The 16,424-nt window shown below is 37.2% G+C and overlaps 1 protein-coding gene across 1 annotated transcript in view; it reads left to right on the top strand.

Annotated features, from left to right (window-relative positions):
* LOC139674097 (macrophage mannose receptor 1-like) overlaps positions 1 to 16,424 on the top strand; it is a 34,468-nt gene that overhangs the window by 2,790 nt on the left and 15,254 nt on the right. Inside the window, exons 3-18 of the mRNA XM_071560247.1 lie at positions 824 to 997; positions 2,800 to 2,958; positions 3,859 to 3,972; positions 4,411 to 4,545; positions 5,487 to 5,669; positions 6,172 to 6,329; positions 6,980 to 7,093; positions 7,419 to 7,534; positions 7,834 to 7,982; positions 10,379 to 10,578; positions 12,013 to 12,140; positions 12,756 to 12,843; positions 14,089 to 14,233; positions 15,059 to 15,094; positions 15,200 to 15,375; positions 15,897 to 15,964. Of these exons, the coding sequence (XP_071416348.1) occupies positions 824 to 997; positions 2,800 to 2,958; positions 3,859 to 3,972; positions 4,411 to 4,545; positions 5,487 to 5,669; positions 6,172 to 6,329; positions 6,980 to 7,093; positions 7,419 to 7,534; positions 7,834 to 7,982; positions 10,379 to 10,578; positions 12,013 to 12,140; positions 12,756 to 12,843; positions 14,089 to 14,233; positions 15,059 to 15,094; positions 15,200 to 15,375; positions 15,897 to 15,964 (2,143 nt within the window). The remainder of the gene's footprint in view (positions 1 to 823; positions 998 to 2,799; positions 2,959 to 3,858; positions 3,973 to 4,410; positions 4,546 to 5,486; positions 5,670 to 6,171; positions 6,330 to 6,979; positions 7,094 to 7,418; positions 7,535 to 7,833; positions 7,983 to 10,378; positions 10,579 to 12,012; positions 12,141 to 12,755; positions 12,844 to 14,088; positions 14,234 to 15,058; positions 15,095 to 15,199; positions 15,376 to 15,896; positions 15,965 to 16,424) is intronic.

The raw sequence follows: 16,424 nt of genomic DNA, 5'->3' as shown, positions 1-16,424 counted from the left end.
CACGCACTTACTCTTATGCTAACTGTAAGTATTCTCTAAAGTCACTATTGCTCACCCTACCATGCCACTATGTTGTTAATAGGGTGTATAAACTCTTGTAAGATTCTTATACAGCCATATGGATATGAAATTAGATTGTCAGGAAAGAAGTGCAATATGGGTGAGCTGAGAAAGGTCTGGAAGTACTAATGTAGGTGGAGGAAGCATGGCTTTTGTGACTGCAAATGAGGATTCTCATGTTATAATCACCAGTGCAACTACCTTTTGTAAACAGCTGATGTCTGATTGTTCTGAATGGCTTTCCCACATCCAGAATGAATGTTCAAAAAATCACCTCAGAAGGATATCGAACTCTGAACCTTGAACGTAGGAGCTGCTTCACTGTATGTGAGATACTTAAATGGTCACTGGAATAAAACCAAAGAAGGATAGTCTAACCTATGCTTACTTTTTCCATGAATCAGGACTTATAAATATTATTCCTTCTCTTACACATGTTACATAAATCTTAACACTGTTTGAAATAGAATCTTAGAGTAGAGCTCTGGAGCCTTATTATGATTGTAAAACCATTTTGGAAAGAACAGAAGTTTAGTTGTGGACCTCATCTATGAAATACTGCTTCACATCAGAATAGCGTTGCTCTAGAGCATGTGTCTGCAGTCTAAGTCTGAAAAAGTGTTGAATTTTTTTATGGTTACAGGAAAGGAATCACAGAAAGCACTTTGAGATGCAATTCAGCCATCAGCACAGGCTCTACTTTATTCACTGTTCACATTCATTTGTTATTATTCATATTGAAGCCACCATTTTGTCTTCTCAGAGACCTTTACACTGCTGGGAAATGCTTTTGGGGCACCCTGTGTCTTCCCTTTCCTGTACAATGTGCAGTGGTACGCGGAGTGCACGGCCGCCGGCCGCACAGACGGCTGGCTCTGGTGCGCAACCACGGCCGACTATGACACTGACCAGCGATACGGATTCTGCCCATCCAAAGGTAAGTTACCTGTTCTCACGCAGTGTCCCTGTGTGTGATGCTGACAAACCAGCACTAGCAGAATATGACTGCCCTTACAGTAATTCATAGCTAACAAGAATTTCTTTTAATATATGATATATTGCTACATCCTGCAGCTCTCCATGCAAGAAAATAACATGCTGCATAAAGATGTGGAGAAAAGTGTGGTTGAAGAGTAAAACAGCATGCACTTCCCACTAATTGTGGGAATGCTGCTGAGCAACACAATAATTTAGAGACCCTCACTGTTTCCCAGCCAGGATGTGTGCTGTCACTGTTGTACAACCCTTCTCTGTGGACCCCCGTTGTGATGGATGTGGGCACAAAAATGAGCACTATAGGAAGATTAATGATGAAGTTAACATTTTGATCTGCATGATTCTCATGTGAATTTTTTTTACTAAAGTGGAATGTGTTCTTTTATCCGTGCTGTTAAGCCCTATTTATATTGCCTGGGAAGGAGTCTTTCCACTGCTTTTGACATCTGCGTGGCATTTCTCTGCAATTTCAATCACTTTCTTCCATTTCTGTGGTCACTTCCCTCTCCATCTCCTTTTATAGTCTTGTTCTTGGCATGGGAGATTTGCATTGAAGATCTCAAAGTCTCCACCTGACACATCTCATCTTTCCCTTATATTCCTCCCCATTGCTCCTGTTACCCATTATGTCTTTTGTTATTAGAATGCCCCTTTAATTGATTCAAAATGGAATATAACTTGGGATAGGGAAGGTTCTGGAAAAGGGGCGGAACTAAGGCGGAGCATGCAAATCCGCAACATGCTATTGGGTAGGAGAACTGAGGGGGAGTGAACTGGGGTGTGGACTGATGACAGGCAGGGCAAGGCCCGCCCCCTAGAGGGAGCCGGCCAATGGTAGCTGCACCCTTGGCTGACAGCTGCTGCCTGCAGGGGGAAACTTCTGGAACAGGGAGAGACAGAGGCAACATGACCTCAAGAAAAATGAAATGGGGGTAGTAACAAGCAAAGTCTGTAGTAAAAGGCACAGTCCAGTTCAGGAATGGTCCTCCTGGACCTTCCAGATGTCAAATTCTGTCCGGCGGTCTCTTGCCCTCCTCCATTCCTTCTTGTCCAGGTACTTGCCACCTCCAACACTAGCCAAATGAGCTTTTCAGGTGCCTGAAAGGATACTTTAGACACTGAATAAATAATCAGTTTTGGAAAGTGAGTCCCAGCTCTCATTTTTTAAAATTCCACTTCTTACTGACTTTTGTGAATAATCATATACCTGACACAATTTTGTATTGTGTTTGCTGGAGCATGTATAAAAATTCAACAAATCAAAGATGCAAAGGTAATCAGAGGAGGAGCACAGTGCTGCTCAGCAGCATTGCTGTGTGACAGGCACATCCAGAAGTGCTTTGCAAGGGAATGATATTATCTAAGAACAATTTTGATGCTAACTTCAAGTCTAGAGCTGATTCTTACAGGTCTCAGTTGAAACCACTGTCCAGAAAGAGAAGTTGCACATTTTTTGAAGTTTTCACATATGATTTCTGCCACAGGACTCCCTACAATATATTTTCCTATTCAATCCCGTCCCCTGTGGTAATTCCTGAATTGTGGATCTTCTGGAACAGGCGGCAGTATAAGCCAGCTTTATCTGTCAGCTTACCAGCCTTAATTTTGTCCTTTATGATCTGCTCATGATGTTTTGTTTCAGTGCTCTTGGAAGAAGGTGACATTAAAGCAAAATGAGAACCTGCAACTCATTTTTCTGTTGGCAAGTTACTGTGAGCCCCAATGTAATTATTTTCTCCACAGATAAAGACAGCACCTGGACTACAGATCTGTTAACAAATGTCCATTACCAAATAAACTCTGACTCGGCTCTCACATGGCACCAAGCCAGGAAGAGCTGTCAGCAGCAAAATGCAGAATTACTGAGTATCACAGACATTCATGAACAAACATACCTTAAAGGTAAGACAGTAAAGAAAACCCTGATTTACATTCGGGATCAACTCAGTCCATCATAACAGCTAATGATTATTTAGTATTATTTTGGCTGTTGCCTTTGGACTAAATATGTCTGGGCAAGAAAACAGTCTTTTAGAATTTGCAAGGTAATATCAAAATTGCTACCAAGTTTACACAGAATTCTAAGTATTCCAGCATCTTTCAAGTGTAACAGTTTGAATTCTTATTTACAAATGTTATCTTATATTAAAACTTCACTATTTTTTCTTTCTTTTTGGAAGGGGGAAAAGAGTTCTGAAAAGTAAATTAAAATTTTACTTTTCATCAAAAGGAAACTTAAAAAATTCAGAAATAAACCCCCCATATATATGCCAAAATAAAGATGTGTTTTATGTAAAATGCAGTTTGACAGCTGTTTTTTTCATTCACTTGGCAAACAGAAAAATATCAGTTATTCATAGATCCTAAATTCCAGCTTTACCTATCCATGTATTGGTGAAGGAACCGTATGGAAAAAAATATTTATTGTTATATTTAAGAATGAATTTAACTTCTAAGACATTTATTATTATTGTTTATACTTACACAATACCAATATTTCTACTTTAATAAATGTTATACAGAATTTAGCCTGTTTTACAGAAATAATTTCATTTTGGATATACTCTGCATACCATCTGGTCTTATTTTGCATTAATGATAGAAGAAGAGGGCATTTCTGTTTGTTTATATTTCACGGTATTCAAAGCTTCAGTGTATTTCAATTTATCAAGTATTTCAGTATCTCGAAGTATTTGTAGTTAGGTATTTTAAATTGCAAATCTTCCTAGAGACTTTATGAATTACTATTACAAATATGAAAGTGATTTATAAAATAATTTATATTATTTTTCTGTTAATTAGAATTAACAGAAGGTATAGACTCTGCACTGTGGATTGGACTCAACAGACTGGACTTGAGGAGTGGATGGGAGTGGATTGGAGGTAGCCCTTTCCAGTATTTAAACTGGGCTCCAGGTATATGTGACTTTGATTCTGTATGCCAAAGAGAAAATATACGTACCTCAAATACTGCTGTAAATTTTGTTCTCAGATAGATATGCCATGAGATAAGTATTTTAGCATTTTTGCTTTAGATTTAGAAAAATCTCTTTTTCTATAGCAATACAAGCCAGAAACTATTGCAAAAAATATTTCAGCTGTGAAAGCAAGACTGCATGTCCCAAAAATATTTAGTCTTCCATTTCTTGACTCCAACAACAAAACTATGAGGAGTTTACATGTTTGTATCGACTTACACAACTCACACAACACTTTATACAGACATTCCCACTACCAGAGACCTACTTCAGCTCTTGGAAAAGCTGGGAAAGACATGAATTTTACTGCTTAGAGCTCTGTTTGCCTTCCAGAAAAGTTCACCTTTTTTTCATTTTTCCTGTTTCTTTCCCAAAGGAAGCCCTTCTCCAGAATCTGGAAAACTCTGTGCAGTTTTGAATCCTGAAATAAAAGCTAAATGGCAAATTTGGGAATGTGATCAGAAACTTGGTTATATTTGTAAGAAAAAGAACTTTACCTTGGTTCCTTCAGGTATGTTGAAAATTAAAGTAGAAGCTGTTATCTCAATTGTTTGGTATTCATATTGACAAAAATGAACAGAAGAATTTTATTAGAAATGGAAACTATTTCATGTTTATCTGGTTTGCTTTTTACAACGTTTGCACCCTTTCTGGTCTGATCTCCAGTCTCACAACACACAGAATGAAACAGAAAAAAGTGAAAAATGTTCAACTTGTCCCTTCTGTCCATAGTTTGGTGGTCGAGTCTCCCCTTTGAATACATACACAGCTGACCATCAAAAGGGAGAACAATCTAAAAATTTTTTTCAGAAGAGAGGTACTAATAAAAATTAGCAAAAGGAAGAAAGAGGGAGAATTACAGTCTAGCTCTACGTCATTCTCCATGACTTAAAGTCATTCAGCTTAGCAAGTTCACAGGTCTCTGAAGATGTGATGGAAGATTGACACTAACAAAGATTGGCACACTGAAATGAGAAAAGATAATTTAAGTGCATAAAGATTTCCCTGTTGGTGTGTCCCTGTGTATGTACCTAGCTATAAATCTGTCTCAAGGACTTCTACTCTATCAATACACATAAACCTTTAAAAATTCATAAGCCTTTTATCTTAGGTGCAGATAAAGTCTGATTCCTCTTATCTGACAAATAAGTACTAAGTGATACAGAAGCTGCTAAAATTAATATATTAGAGTATTTGTTACAGACATTTGACTAACCTTAGAATTTGTATTAAGTACTATTTGGATTAAAAATCTTTCATTTTCTAAGCTAAAAATTGTAAGGTTTAGAATCATATTTATGTTTACTATGTTTTGTGTCCATCATTTCCTTATAATGAGAATCTCAAAAGCAAATTCTTTGTTTAGATCTTTTGCACAGATTAAGGGATATTTCAGTGCCGTGTCCCTTGCGTGACAGCTGAATTTTTCTAAAGCCCCAGTTTTGTTCTTAGGTGACACTGGGCCCATTACTTGCCCAGATGGATGGGTGCCATATGTAGATCACTGTTACAAGATCTTCAGGGAGAGCAAAGGATGGGAAGCAGCTTTGACGTCTTGTCAAAAACAAGGGAGTCACCTGGCCAGCATCCGAAACCCTGAGGAGCACAGCTTTGTGGTGTCTCGGCTTGGGTACAGTGAGTGATTCCAGGGCATCTTTTGCATTTCTCTGCATGTAGGGAACACCAGACAGCTGAACTGAGATTTCCTGCTGAGTTTTGGATGTTGTCAAAACTCTGATTTTACTTATTGCTTAAATAATTGATCTAGGGCTGGGAAACTGGGCATAGGGTCTTTTCTTTACTTTTTTTCATTTGGTTGAAAGAAGCTTAAAACATTCATGCCTCAAGTTACATAAAAACAGGATTTAAAAATCTGACTAGTGCAACAGAACATAAAAGGTAACTACTATTCATAGTTCTATCATACCACCATACTGTCTTTATATTAATATCCATGTGAAAATATTAGTTTATAAAATGATCATAAACCACACTAAATAATTAAATGATTCATAAATTTATGAAAGGAATTATATGTTCAAAGCTTGATGGTGCTGTGAAAAGGATGCAGTGGCAAAAGAGGTCTTAACAAGTTCTGTTCCAAGGTCTTATCTAGTTCTCTGTTTCCATCCTTTAGAGCCAACAGACAAGCTATGGATTGGGCTGAATGATCGTAAGGTTCAAATGTATTTTGAATGGAGTGATGGTACCCCGGTGACATACACAAAATGGCACCTGGGAGAGCCATCCACCACAAACAACAGGCCAGAAGATTGTGTACTGATCAAAGGCCAGGTGACATTACCCAGTACATATTTTACCTCCATATTGAAACTACCCTCTTAGTAAAAGTTGAATGTGCTCTACTATTTCAGGGAACAGCTAAGGCTGGAAAAAGGAATGTGGGAAAAAGACGCTAAGATTAAATATGACCTTTCAAAAAAAAATCCCCAAAAACATTACTGCATCATTGATGAGATTTTCTCTTTAAATACATCTGAAAGTCACAAATTAAATTGTTAGGGCTGTAAACCATGTCTCTCAAGGTAGTTTGAATACATTCTCTCCTTTTCCTCTGGTGGTAGTGGTGGCATGTGGGGATCCGTGATTCCTGCTGGCTCCTCTGTGCCTGCCTATTTGCCATCCCTTAGCACAGCTGCTTGTGCAGGGCCCTGCAGAGCAGGGCACCAACTCTATGCACCCTCCTCCCCTCTTATCAGCATGGGCTGTGGCTGTACTGCATAGCACAGTCTACGGTTTCACTGAATGGGAGCAGATTTGATTTCATTACCTAGGGACAATGGATAAGGAAAACAAATATTTCTGTTAAAAGATGAAAGGAGAAAGAAAATGAATAGTTTTCATTATAAAGAAACACATTATTCATCCTCTTTAGATTATTCCTTTTTATCTCCTTTTTATTTCAAACTTCTTTCCTGCCACAGAATGGCTATTGGGCAGACTCTGGCTGTGAGAAGAAAGCTGGCTACATTTGTAAAAGAAAAGCTCTATCACAAATAGCTAGAGAAAAGGAAATTACTGATGCAGGTTGCAAAAAAGTAAGTATATGAGAATGGAACATCAGTTTCTCAGATGAAGTAAGTACCTTGTCTGGAAATCAGATAGAATTGTTTGAATTGTGTATATAATTTAAGTAGAAACTTTTCTGGATTTATTTATTATGAATTTTTCCCCTTTCAGTTACTTTAGATAGCCATTCACAAAAACTGTTTGGAAGGAATCTGTATTTTCACTTCAAAATGTTCCCAAGTCATAATATTCATGACTCTTGTGCTTGATTAATTTTTAAATGCCATAGCTCCCTTAATACATGATATTATAATTATTCAAAATTTAAATGGAAATCCTGAAATCACGTTACAGGGCTGGAGAAGATATGGGATCTACTGCTATTTTATTGGACATGTTCCAGCAACATTTTCAGAAGCAAACACCACATGTGAAGGAGAAGAAGGTTATTTAGTCACAGTTGAAAGTAGGTATGTTAATGACTTTTCCTGGACTTTTAAATAGGTGAAGGCTGTATCATATTCCATATTTCTACAAAAGCTAACACAATGCTAAACAGCAGAGGCCTAAGTAAGAGGTAAAGTGTCTAGTTGAACAACAAAAACGTCTTACTTTTCTTTGTTATTTTTATGTATTCAGAATCCTATCATAAGACCTTCTTCCCCAATCTGAAGCAAGGAAAAGGAGAAAATAATTAATCATCACATTAGACAAGTAGGATTTGAATAAACAACTGTTTTCACTTGTGTCTTTATGATACCTTTTACAGGTATGAACAAGCCTATTTGATCAGCCTTGTCGGGCTGAGGCCTGAGAAATATTTCTGGCTTGGCCTCTCTGATGTGGAGGACCAAGGCACTTTCAGGTGGGCCAATGGTGAAGCCGTGTCCTTCACGCACTGGGATGCAGGAATGCCTGGTAGGTGCCCTGACGGTGAATGGTAACTGCTCTCTGAGGTCATGGTCCCTCTTTGGATTTGCATCAGCAATGTCCTTTGAATAGTATGGTTTAAGTTTTCAGTATATTTTACAAGATCTGGCAGTTCTCCAATCCTGTATTTTAATTTCAAAAGGAAAAATTTGAACAGCAGTTTTATATTAAGACATTTGAGGTATTTACCCATAAGATTAAACTTTTGGCCCATCTTCACACGGAGATGATAGGAGTTGTAAACAGGTCCTGAGACTATTCCACACTTGTCCCTCCAGTGGAAAAGATAGCCTGGGAGAAGAGTCTGAAAAAGAGCAACTGTAATAAGGAATTTAAGCTAGAATTACAAACTCATAGTATCAAAAATCATTGTACTATTACTATTTTTATGTGTGATACTAAGAAAACCACATTCAGGGATTTACACTGTGCAGAAGCACAGAAAACAAGATATCACAATGCCATAAGGGAATCTGTTCTCAGTGATCATTTGTCTGAAAACTTTCTTGAAAGCCTTCAGTGAGGTTAGAAAATATAAATTAAAAATAACAAAAAAATACAAAATACAGAGTCTAATAAAACTTCAGTTGATGTCACAAGAAGAAAGCTTGCCAGACAGTCTGTAGTGCCAGCAGAGCATATGCAGAGAGCACTCAGAGATCATATAAAGGAATCTTCCCTGTCTGACAATCCAGCAGCCACTCTGGCAGTGACACTTGTACCACCTAAGCTGAGACCGAGGCCCTTTCACCGCTCACTCCCCACACTTACAGTCAGACCAGGTCTCTTTACCGGCTCCCCTCCACGTTTCCCGTAACAGTCTCAGATGTTTCAGTCCTTAAAATACTTTAATCATGATGCAATAACAAAATAACAGCTGGAGCTGGCTGCCTCTGAGAAGGGACCATGAACAAAGGAAACCTTGGGGGTTTTAGCCTTGTAGTCTAAACACATGAAAGTCTGTGGTCCTGAGCAAAAGCATCCAGAAGCTGTTAAGGTTACATTAAGTGAACTATTGTCTTTAATGTGTAACTACCTGTTAAAGCTGGCTTTTTAAAGCTAAGGGATGCCAAAAAATACAAATTTGGTGCTAACATTTAAAATGGTTCCAGAGAAATATGGGAAAATACAGACCAATGAGTCATTAGTAAATTAGATGACTCTGTAATAAAGAAGATATAGTGGGAAAGATACATAAAATCACTTTTGTAAAGGGAGGTCATGCTCACAGAACTCCTGGAACTCCCCACATGAGCCAAAAGCATATGAATAAGGGAAATCTAGTAAACGTGGTCTGTCTCAATTACCGAAAGCCTTTCAGCTAATCTGACCTTACACAGAAAAGCTCTTACATGAATAAAAATTCTAATCGAAAGGCACTTTCTAGATACTTTTTTAATGGGGTTTTTTTTCTCTCCTTTTTTTTTTTTTTTTTTTTTTTACTGGGGAAGAGTATTCATTACTAGAGTCCCATGGTGACCTGTGCCAAAGCCCATGCAGTTCAATATATTTGCAATCTGGAAAAATGAAATAGTGAGGTGACAAGATTTGCTGATGATACTAAATTATCTGAGAGTAAAGATGTGGTTGTGAGAAAATTCAGGATGATATCAGGAAAATAACTAACTGAGCATGATAATAAAACAGCAGGTGAACTTTGCAGGTGAAGTGATGCTTGTAGGATAAAGCATATGTCTTGAAATGACATTAAATAATGTATTTATAGCTGGCCATTTCATTTCAGGAGTCAGTTCTTGGCATCATGGTAGACATATCCTTTAAAACATCGGGTCTATGCCAAACAGAAATAAAACAAATGCAAATAAAATGTTAAGAGGACTTAGGAAATTAAGAAAGCGCACAAATAAGTGATTATATAAGACCATTATATGGATTTGACTGCATTTTGTGTGATGTAGGCACCTCTGGTTCCCTCTGAGTGATCTAAAATTACAGCAAACATTATGGGATAAATTTCATCACACAGGTGTCAAGGGTTGCATGTCTACCCTATGTATGCACCCGGAGGGGAGTTGTTTCCATCAATATGTAAACCTCTAGTGACTGAGGTTATGCTACCTGATATCAAACAGGCTTAATGTAAGAAGAAATTAGGTTCTCAGTTGAAAACACAGGATTTTACTGTTAAAAAAACCCCAAACTCACACCTTACTTTCTACCCATAGGATTAATTATGAAGCACATTCAAAATAAAAGAGTAAAAAGCAGGATCCGAAATGGATCATGGCCTCCTCAAACAGAAAATGCTACTGTGCTTGTGTGAAAAAAAAATCGCTTTTCAAGTGTTATTGTGTGGCTAAAATTCACACTTTATAAAATATCCAACATGTTTGTTTTGGTTTGATATTTCTTTTCTCCTGAAGGAAGTAATCCAGGATGCGTAGCCATGAGAACTGGAACTGCAGCTGGATTATGGGATGTTCTTGATTGTGAGACAAAACAAAAGTATATCTGTAAGCAGTGGGCTAAGGGGGCAACAACTCCAGCTATTCCAACTACTGCTGTGGGCCCCACGTGCCCTGAAGGCTGGATATCAAACAGCCATAGAAGTTCCTGCTTTAAAGTAAGTGCCTATATAGTTAAGAGATGAAAGGCCTTGAACTACTTGGTTTGGGGGAATAATAAAGAGAAAGAAAGAAAGAAAAGAAGGAAAAAAGAAAAGAAAGAAAGAAAACCGTGACATTTTTGTTTAGCATTATCTGAAATTGGAATACATCAAAACCAAAATCCCCAAGGATTCTTCTCAGGGAAGTATCCATGAGGTTGGAGAAACTAAGGAAGAAAGATGAGGTTGGAGACACTGGAATCTAGGGAAGGAAGAGGGGCACAGGAAAAAAATGAGGAATTTTGTGCCCCAGGGGTTGAATGAACTGGGACAGGAAATGGAAGAAGAGGAACATAAATATCAAGGCCCCAGAAGGACAGAAAGACCAGAACAAAAAAAGAAAAACAAGAGGCAACTTCAGATTAAAATTATTGAAAGAACAATGTCAAAAGTTTGTATTAAACAGCAGAAGCAGCAAAGCATGGCTGTTGGCATTACTCTTTATAGCTGTTGTGGTCACTAGGTTGTGCAAAGATCCAATATTTGTCTGAAATGTGTGAGACTTCAGGGAATGAAGCAGAGAAACAGTGAAGAGTATCCTTCAGCAGCACAATGGCTAAGGCTGGACCTTGCTAAAATAAGCACATTACCCATTGAAATAAAGCATGAGAAGTCACATGAAAGGTTAATTAAACCACTGTTTATGAAGGACATTTATTTGAGAGTTTCTGATACAAGGTTATAGATAACTTGAGTTTGAAGTACAGTTGTTTTGGTCTGAACAGGCATAAAAAAAGAGTTTGAACAAGAAATGAGGGTAACTTGCCAATAGTAATTTGGGATCATGGAGAATTGAAATGTGCTAACTTAGTGTGAGATGCTAATATTTCTTATCACTTTATTGAATTAATGACTCCTCATTTTGTTATTTTTTTTCCATTTCTTCCAAACTCAATTGTAATGCTATTTACTTGTGCTCCTTTATCCCCAAATCATAATTTTAACTGTGGTCAAATTTGTGCTTGTTCTCTCTTAAACTATTTAGACATCATACTGCAAATGTAAAATAAGAGTTGTAAACCAACATGAAGTCATTCCTTTGCCTGTATCTTCAGACTCCTCCCAGGCCACCTTGCCTCTCCACCACAACCCTTTCTCTTCATCTGGAAGGTGATCTAGGCCCTCCTCTTGATAAAACAAATTAAAGAGAACTGTGTTCCCTTCCAGCAATTCCTTCCTTTTTTTTTTTTTTTTTTTTAATTTTTTGGTCACCACTACTCTAAATAGGTGGACAACTCTAGTGCAAAAATTTTATGAACAGAGTAGAAAATGCTGTTTCTCTTAAGGACTTCTACTTGGCTTGTGTGGAATCTTATTTATGGGTGAGCAAGACTATGATTATTTTATTATTATAACATACATATTATACATTTTAAAGTAATTTCTCCATAGTGTTTTTACAGATCAAATACTAAAAAGAAATCATGGTTTGAAGCTCGAGATTTTTGCAGACAAATAGGAGGAGACCTGGTCAGCATTAACAGTAAAGAGGAGATGCCATTACTAATAAAAGCAATGCGGTGAGTATTTGTGGTATATTTCTCTTACTGGATTTAAAAGACTTTTCATATGAACTATTATGAATAATTTTCAATGATTTCTGAAACACATAGATTCCTCAAAAGCCCCAAAACCTATCATACTTTGAAATTATCTACTCATTAATGATTTTATCATTTTTATGGAAAAAAAAGCATTGTTTGTGTCCATAAAAATTTAAAAAACCTCCACCAGAATCATGATTACTCAATATAATTTAGAAACACATTAAATTATTGTTAATTTTAGTAGGGTAGAAAACAGGACCAGTATATCTACTGTTGACCTACTTGAAGTAGTCAAAATGCTGAGACCATTTTCTGAATCTGTGAAGGTCTTTCCTAAGTAAGCAGAACATTAGAAAAACACAGGATCAGTACTATTAATAAGTCTGATAACTAAGCCATTGCCACTGAACTGCAGAAAATTTGCATATTTCTATGAAAAACATAGGTATGCCCTTCACCAAAGGTAACAGGGTACTTATTGCAACTTCACTGCTTTTACAGTGTCTTCTGGAAAGTTCAGTGATGTATTTCTAGATGGTTTTTTTGTGTCAATGTTTATACACTGCTCTGCCCTGTAATTTCTTGTAGTGCCACTCGCTGTAGCTTTGAAATAGTTTGGCTTGGTATATTTTCATTGAATCCAGATGAAGGATTTGCCTGGAGTGATGGCTCTCCGGTGAGTATTTTAATTTTTCATACTGTTTGTTTGCTTAAGATATTTTGGGGTTTGTACCTGCACTTTGTGGGCTTTTGCTGTTATCTTCATCAAAGAAAACACCAATCCTGCAAACATTCACATGGCTATTAACCTGTATTGTCATGACTAATACCACAGCAAAACATTTTAATACATAGAAATTATCTGTATCTCATCAGAATCTGTACCTTTTTGTGCAGCATTACAAGATATTTTCCCTTCCAAGAAGATAATATGAACATGTGGTGTCAGAACATACAAATTCATTATACTGGATCTTGTATCCTGTCTCTGGTAGGGGCCATAAACATCTTAAGAACTGATCAAACAGCAAGCATGTTTCCCAGTATACTTCTGCATCCCCCAGTAAGTGATGGCTCAGGGTCTTTCAGGACTGGAGCTCTGATCTGTAATCTTAATATATTAATTTCCATTAATTTATCCAGCCATCTCTCAAGCACATGCAAATATCCACAGCTATGGGAAACATTCCTTCGGACTTCACTCTTTATTACCCTTTCTTTATTCCTACTCTCTATTTCCTTTTTTTTTTTTTTTAAACAAAGGCAAGGGCCTCTTTTATCCTGTTCACAATAATTTCTATAAAAGTTTCAGGAAGCAACCTTATCATGAACTTCTTGAAAATTCAAAGTAGGTTTTATCAAATTGGTCCCCCTTTCCCATTTGGTTATTAGTTTCTCCAGAGGTAACTCCACTAGGTTTGCAGGACCTGACTTCCTTCCCAAAAGTCACACTTCCATCCTCATTAACCACAGGGAAGGGAAGAAGTGAATGCTGAATTGATGCATGATATGGTCACTGTCACCAGATGGCTGCTGGATGATGTGTTTTTGAACTAAGTCACAACTGATGAGGTGAAAACTACCTTGTCTGCACAGGATTAGCATGAGTGACATGGGGATGAAGTTCATAGCTATGTGAAATTCAGTAGAAACAGTCTGTTTGCCTGGTTCTATTTTCTCTGTATTCTAGGGCTTGAGGCACAAACAAGAGGAAAAGCCCTTCCTGACAAGAAAGCCTGATCTTCTCATCTCTGATATCACTGCTCCACTGTAAAATTCTTATACCCATTGCTTTCCCTACATTTCCAGCTCTAGATAAAACCAGAAGATTTCAGAAAAAACCTGTTTGTTTCTGTTTGCCAGTGGAGAGTACAATTACTGAAACAGATGAAAACAGTAACAAAGCTGATTTCTTCTATAGGTTAGGTACACAAACTGGGATGACAGTCCAAGAAATTCAGGAGGACGCAAGTTCTGTGGTGCTCTTAATGGTCGGACTTATTCTAATCAATGGTCTCTTTCAGTTTGTGAAGTACAGCTTGACTGGTTTTGTCAAATAAAACAAGGTAAATTTCTTCTCTTTAGGGCAAGAAGCTTAAAAAACTTTAAAAAGTAGTTGCTTACTAAATTGCTAGAGAAAGACACAAAATTTTGAAGAACTATTTTGTCCAAATGTAAAAGTTTGAGTAACATATTATGATAGATGCTAAGAATAAATAGACTTTTTTTAACATAAATTAGGGTGTATAAGTAATGCATAAGTTTGCAAGAGTTTAATGGACTGCAAAGTTTTTGAATATTAAGAAGCTTTTGCTTGTATATATGTAATGCAGGAGGTAAGGAGATGTAGTGTTATATTGCATTCCTTATACTGGTTTTTACGCTGACACAGGTAAAACTAAAAACCAAATGCAATATCTTTGTACACCAAGATTTAGTGATACTCCAAGTTCTCTCCTAGTTTTCTTGAGGGCTCGATTGCTTTTGGAAATACAATGGTACAAAACAGTGTAATTTTTATCACAACCAGAAATAACTCAGTGTGTGCGTGCGTGTGTGTGTGTGTGTATGTATCTATCTATATCTATATAAATATATATATGCACACACACATATGTATATTCATATTTCTTTTTGCTTATGAATATTTGGCACTGGGAGAATTTCTTGATAGAGCTAGAGTAAGCCCAGTGGAAATTTTCTCCCTCTTGTTAAAAATACATATTGCATAATATGTAGCTTAAATTGTGACTAAACCTTCTTTCTAGTCAGTGGTAAAGGAGTGAAGAATCCTGCTCTGTTCCTCACTCTTCTCCTTGCAGTCAGTCACAAGCTACATCACAAAACACACTACAGAGATGCATCACACCTTCTATTCTCTTCTTTTGCAGGAGTGCCATTAAAATCTGAACCAATTGACATGGATGGTAGGTCTTTGCATACATTTATTCTTATTATTAATTTTTTTCCCCTAAAAAAAGCTTTTATGTTCTAGGGATACAGTATTTAAAACTACCTTGTTTATCTTCCAGCTTACAAAACCACTGCAGACGGATGGGCCATGTATGAAGATAAGCTCTATTATATCAGCAAAGAAGAGCTCTCCATGGAAAAAGCCCAAGAATTTTGCAGGATGAATTCTGCAGACCTGGCTGTTGTTAACAGTAACAGTGAGAGAAGGTTCTTAAAGAGGATGCTAAAAGAAAATGTAAGAATCATTATAAACACACAGCCTAAAGTAGAATTGCTAAAGACAATCTTCTTGTAAGACTTGAATTGTCTCAGAAATAGAGCCTTCACCATTTTCACTAATGAAATCTCCCTAAATGCACCCTCTGATCCCATGGGATTTAGTCTCTCCTGCTCTGTGCCATCTGTGTTGAGTTGGTGAGGCAGGCTGTTGGGAAGAACAGTGTTGGAAGGTACCATCTGTGCTGTCTTGAGAAGTAGCTGGTGTGACAGGGAGATCTGAGGTTGATTTTAGACAGTGCTGCAGTCTTGGAGGGAGAAGGAAAGCAGAATACCAGTTTCTGACTCAAGATCTGCTTCTGTCCTATCCCATCCTAAGGGCTCTCAGTGCTGCAAGACAGCTCTGATGCCCCAGACTTGCTGTTGACTTCAGTGTCTGCTCTGTGAGCCTAATCAATGGTCTATCCATTTCTGCTTGTTTTACTTCAAAGATTGGTTGGAATTTTTTTTTTTAATTAAAGTATTATCTTTCTGATTTAGGATCGATACTGGAGTGAGTCAACTGCATACTTCATTGGTCTAAAAGTAAGCCTTGATAAAAAGTTTAGGTAAGTTAAGATGATCAGTGCAGCTCTTAATATGTAGAAAGAAATACAATATTTTATGTACCTGGAGGAACTGAATGTGTTATTTTCCAGGTCTGAAGGCAGTTCCACATACCATGTACAAAGCAAAATGGAATAGTCCTAGAATATTCTGAATAGTTTTCAACAAAAATAAATAGGAAAAGAATGGTTTTTTCTTGAGTAATCTTTGCCTAAAGAAAGGCTTGGCATCTGTACTCTTCATACATACTTTATCAAGTTTCTTTCAAAGATTTGCCCCAAGAATTGGAGTGATACTTCACTACACTGTATTTTATACCTCTTAACATGCACACACACTAAAGACATGCCTAGCTCCCTTATGCTTTTTATCTATATATCATAGCTGCCAAGAGTTCTTCCAGACTTATGACAATGAATACAAAAGCTGCTTCTGACAGAGATGTCTAAGGTAGTCTCTGCA

This window comes from Pithys albifrons, chromosome 7 (genome assembly GCF_047495875.1).
Source record: "Pithys albifrons albifrons isolate INPA30051 chromosome 7, PitAlb_v1, whole genome shotgun sequence".
Classification (NCBI taxonomy): Eukaryota; Metazoa; Chordata; class Aves; order Passeriformes; family Thamnophilidae; genus Pithys; species Pithys albifrons.
Note: the sequence above shows the minus strand (reverse complement) of the source record. Positions and strands in the feature narration are given on the sequence as shown.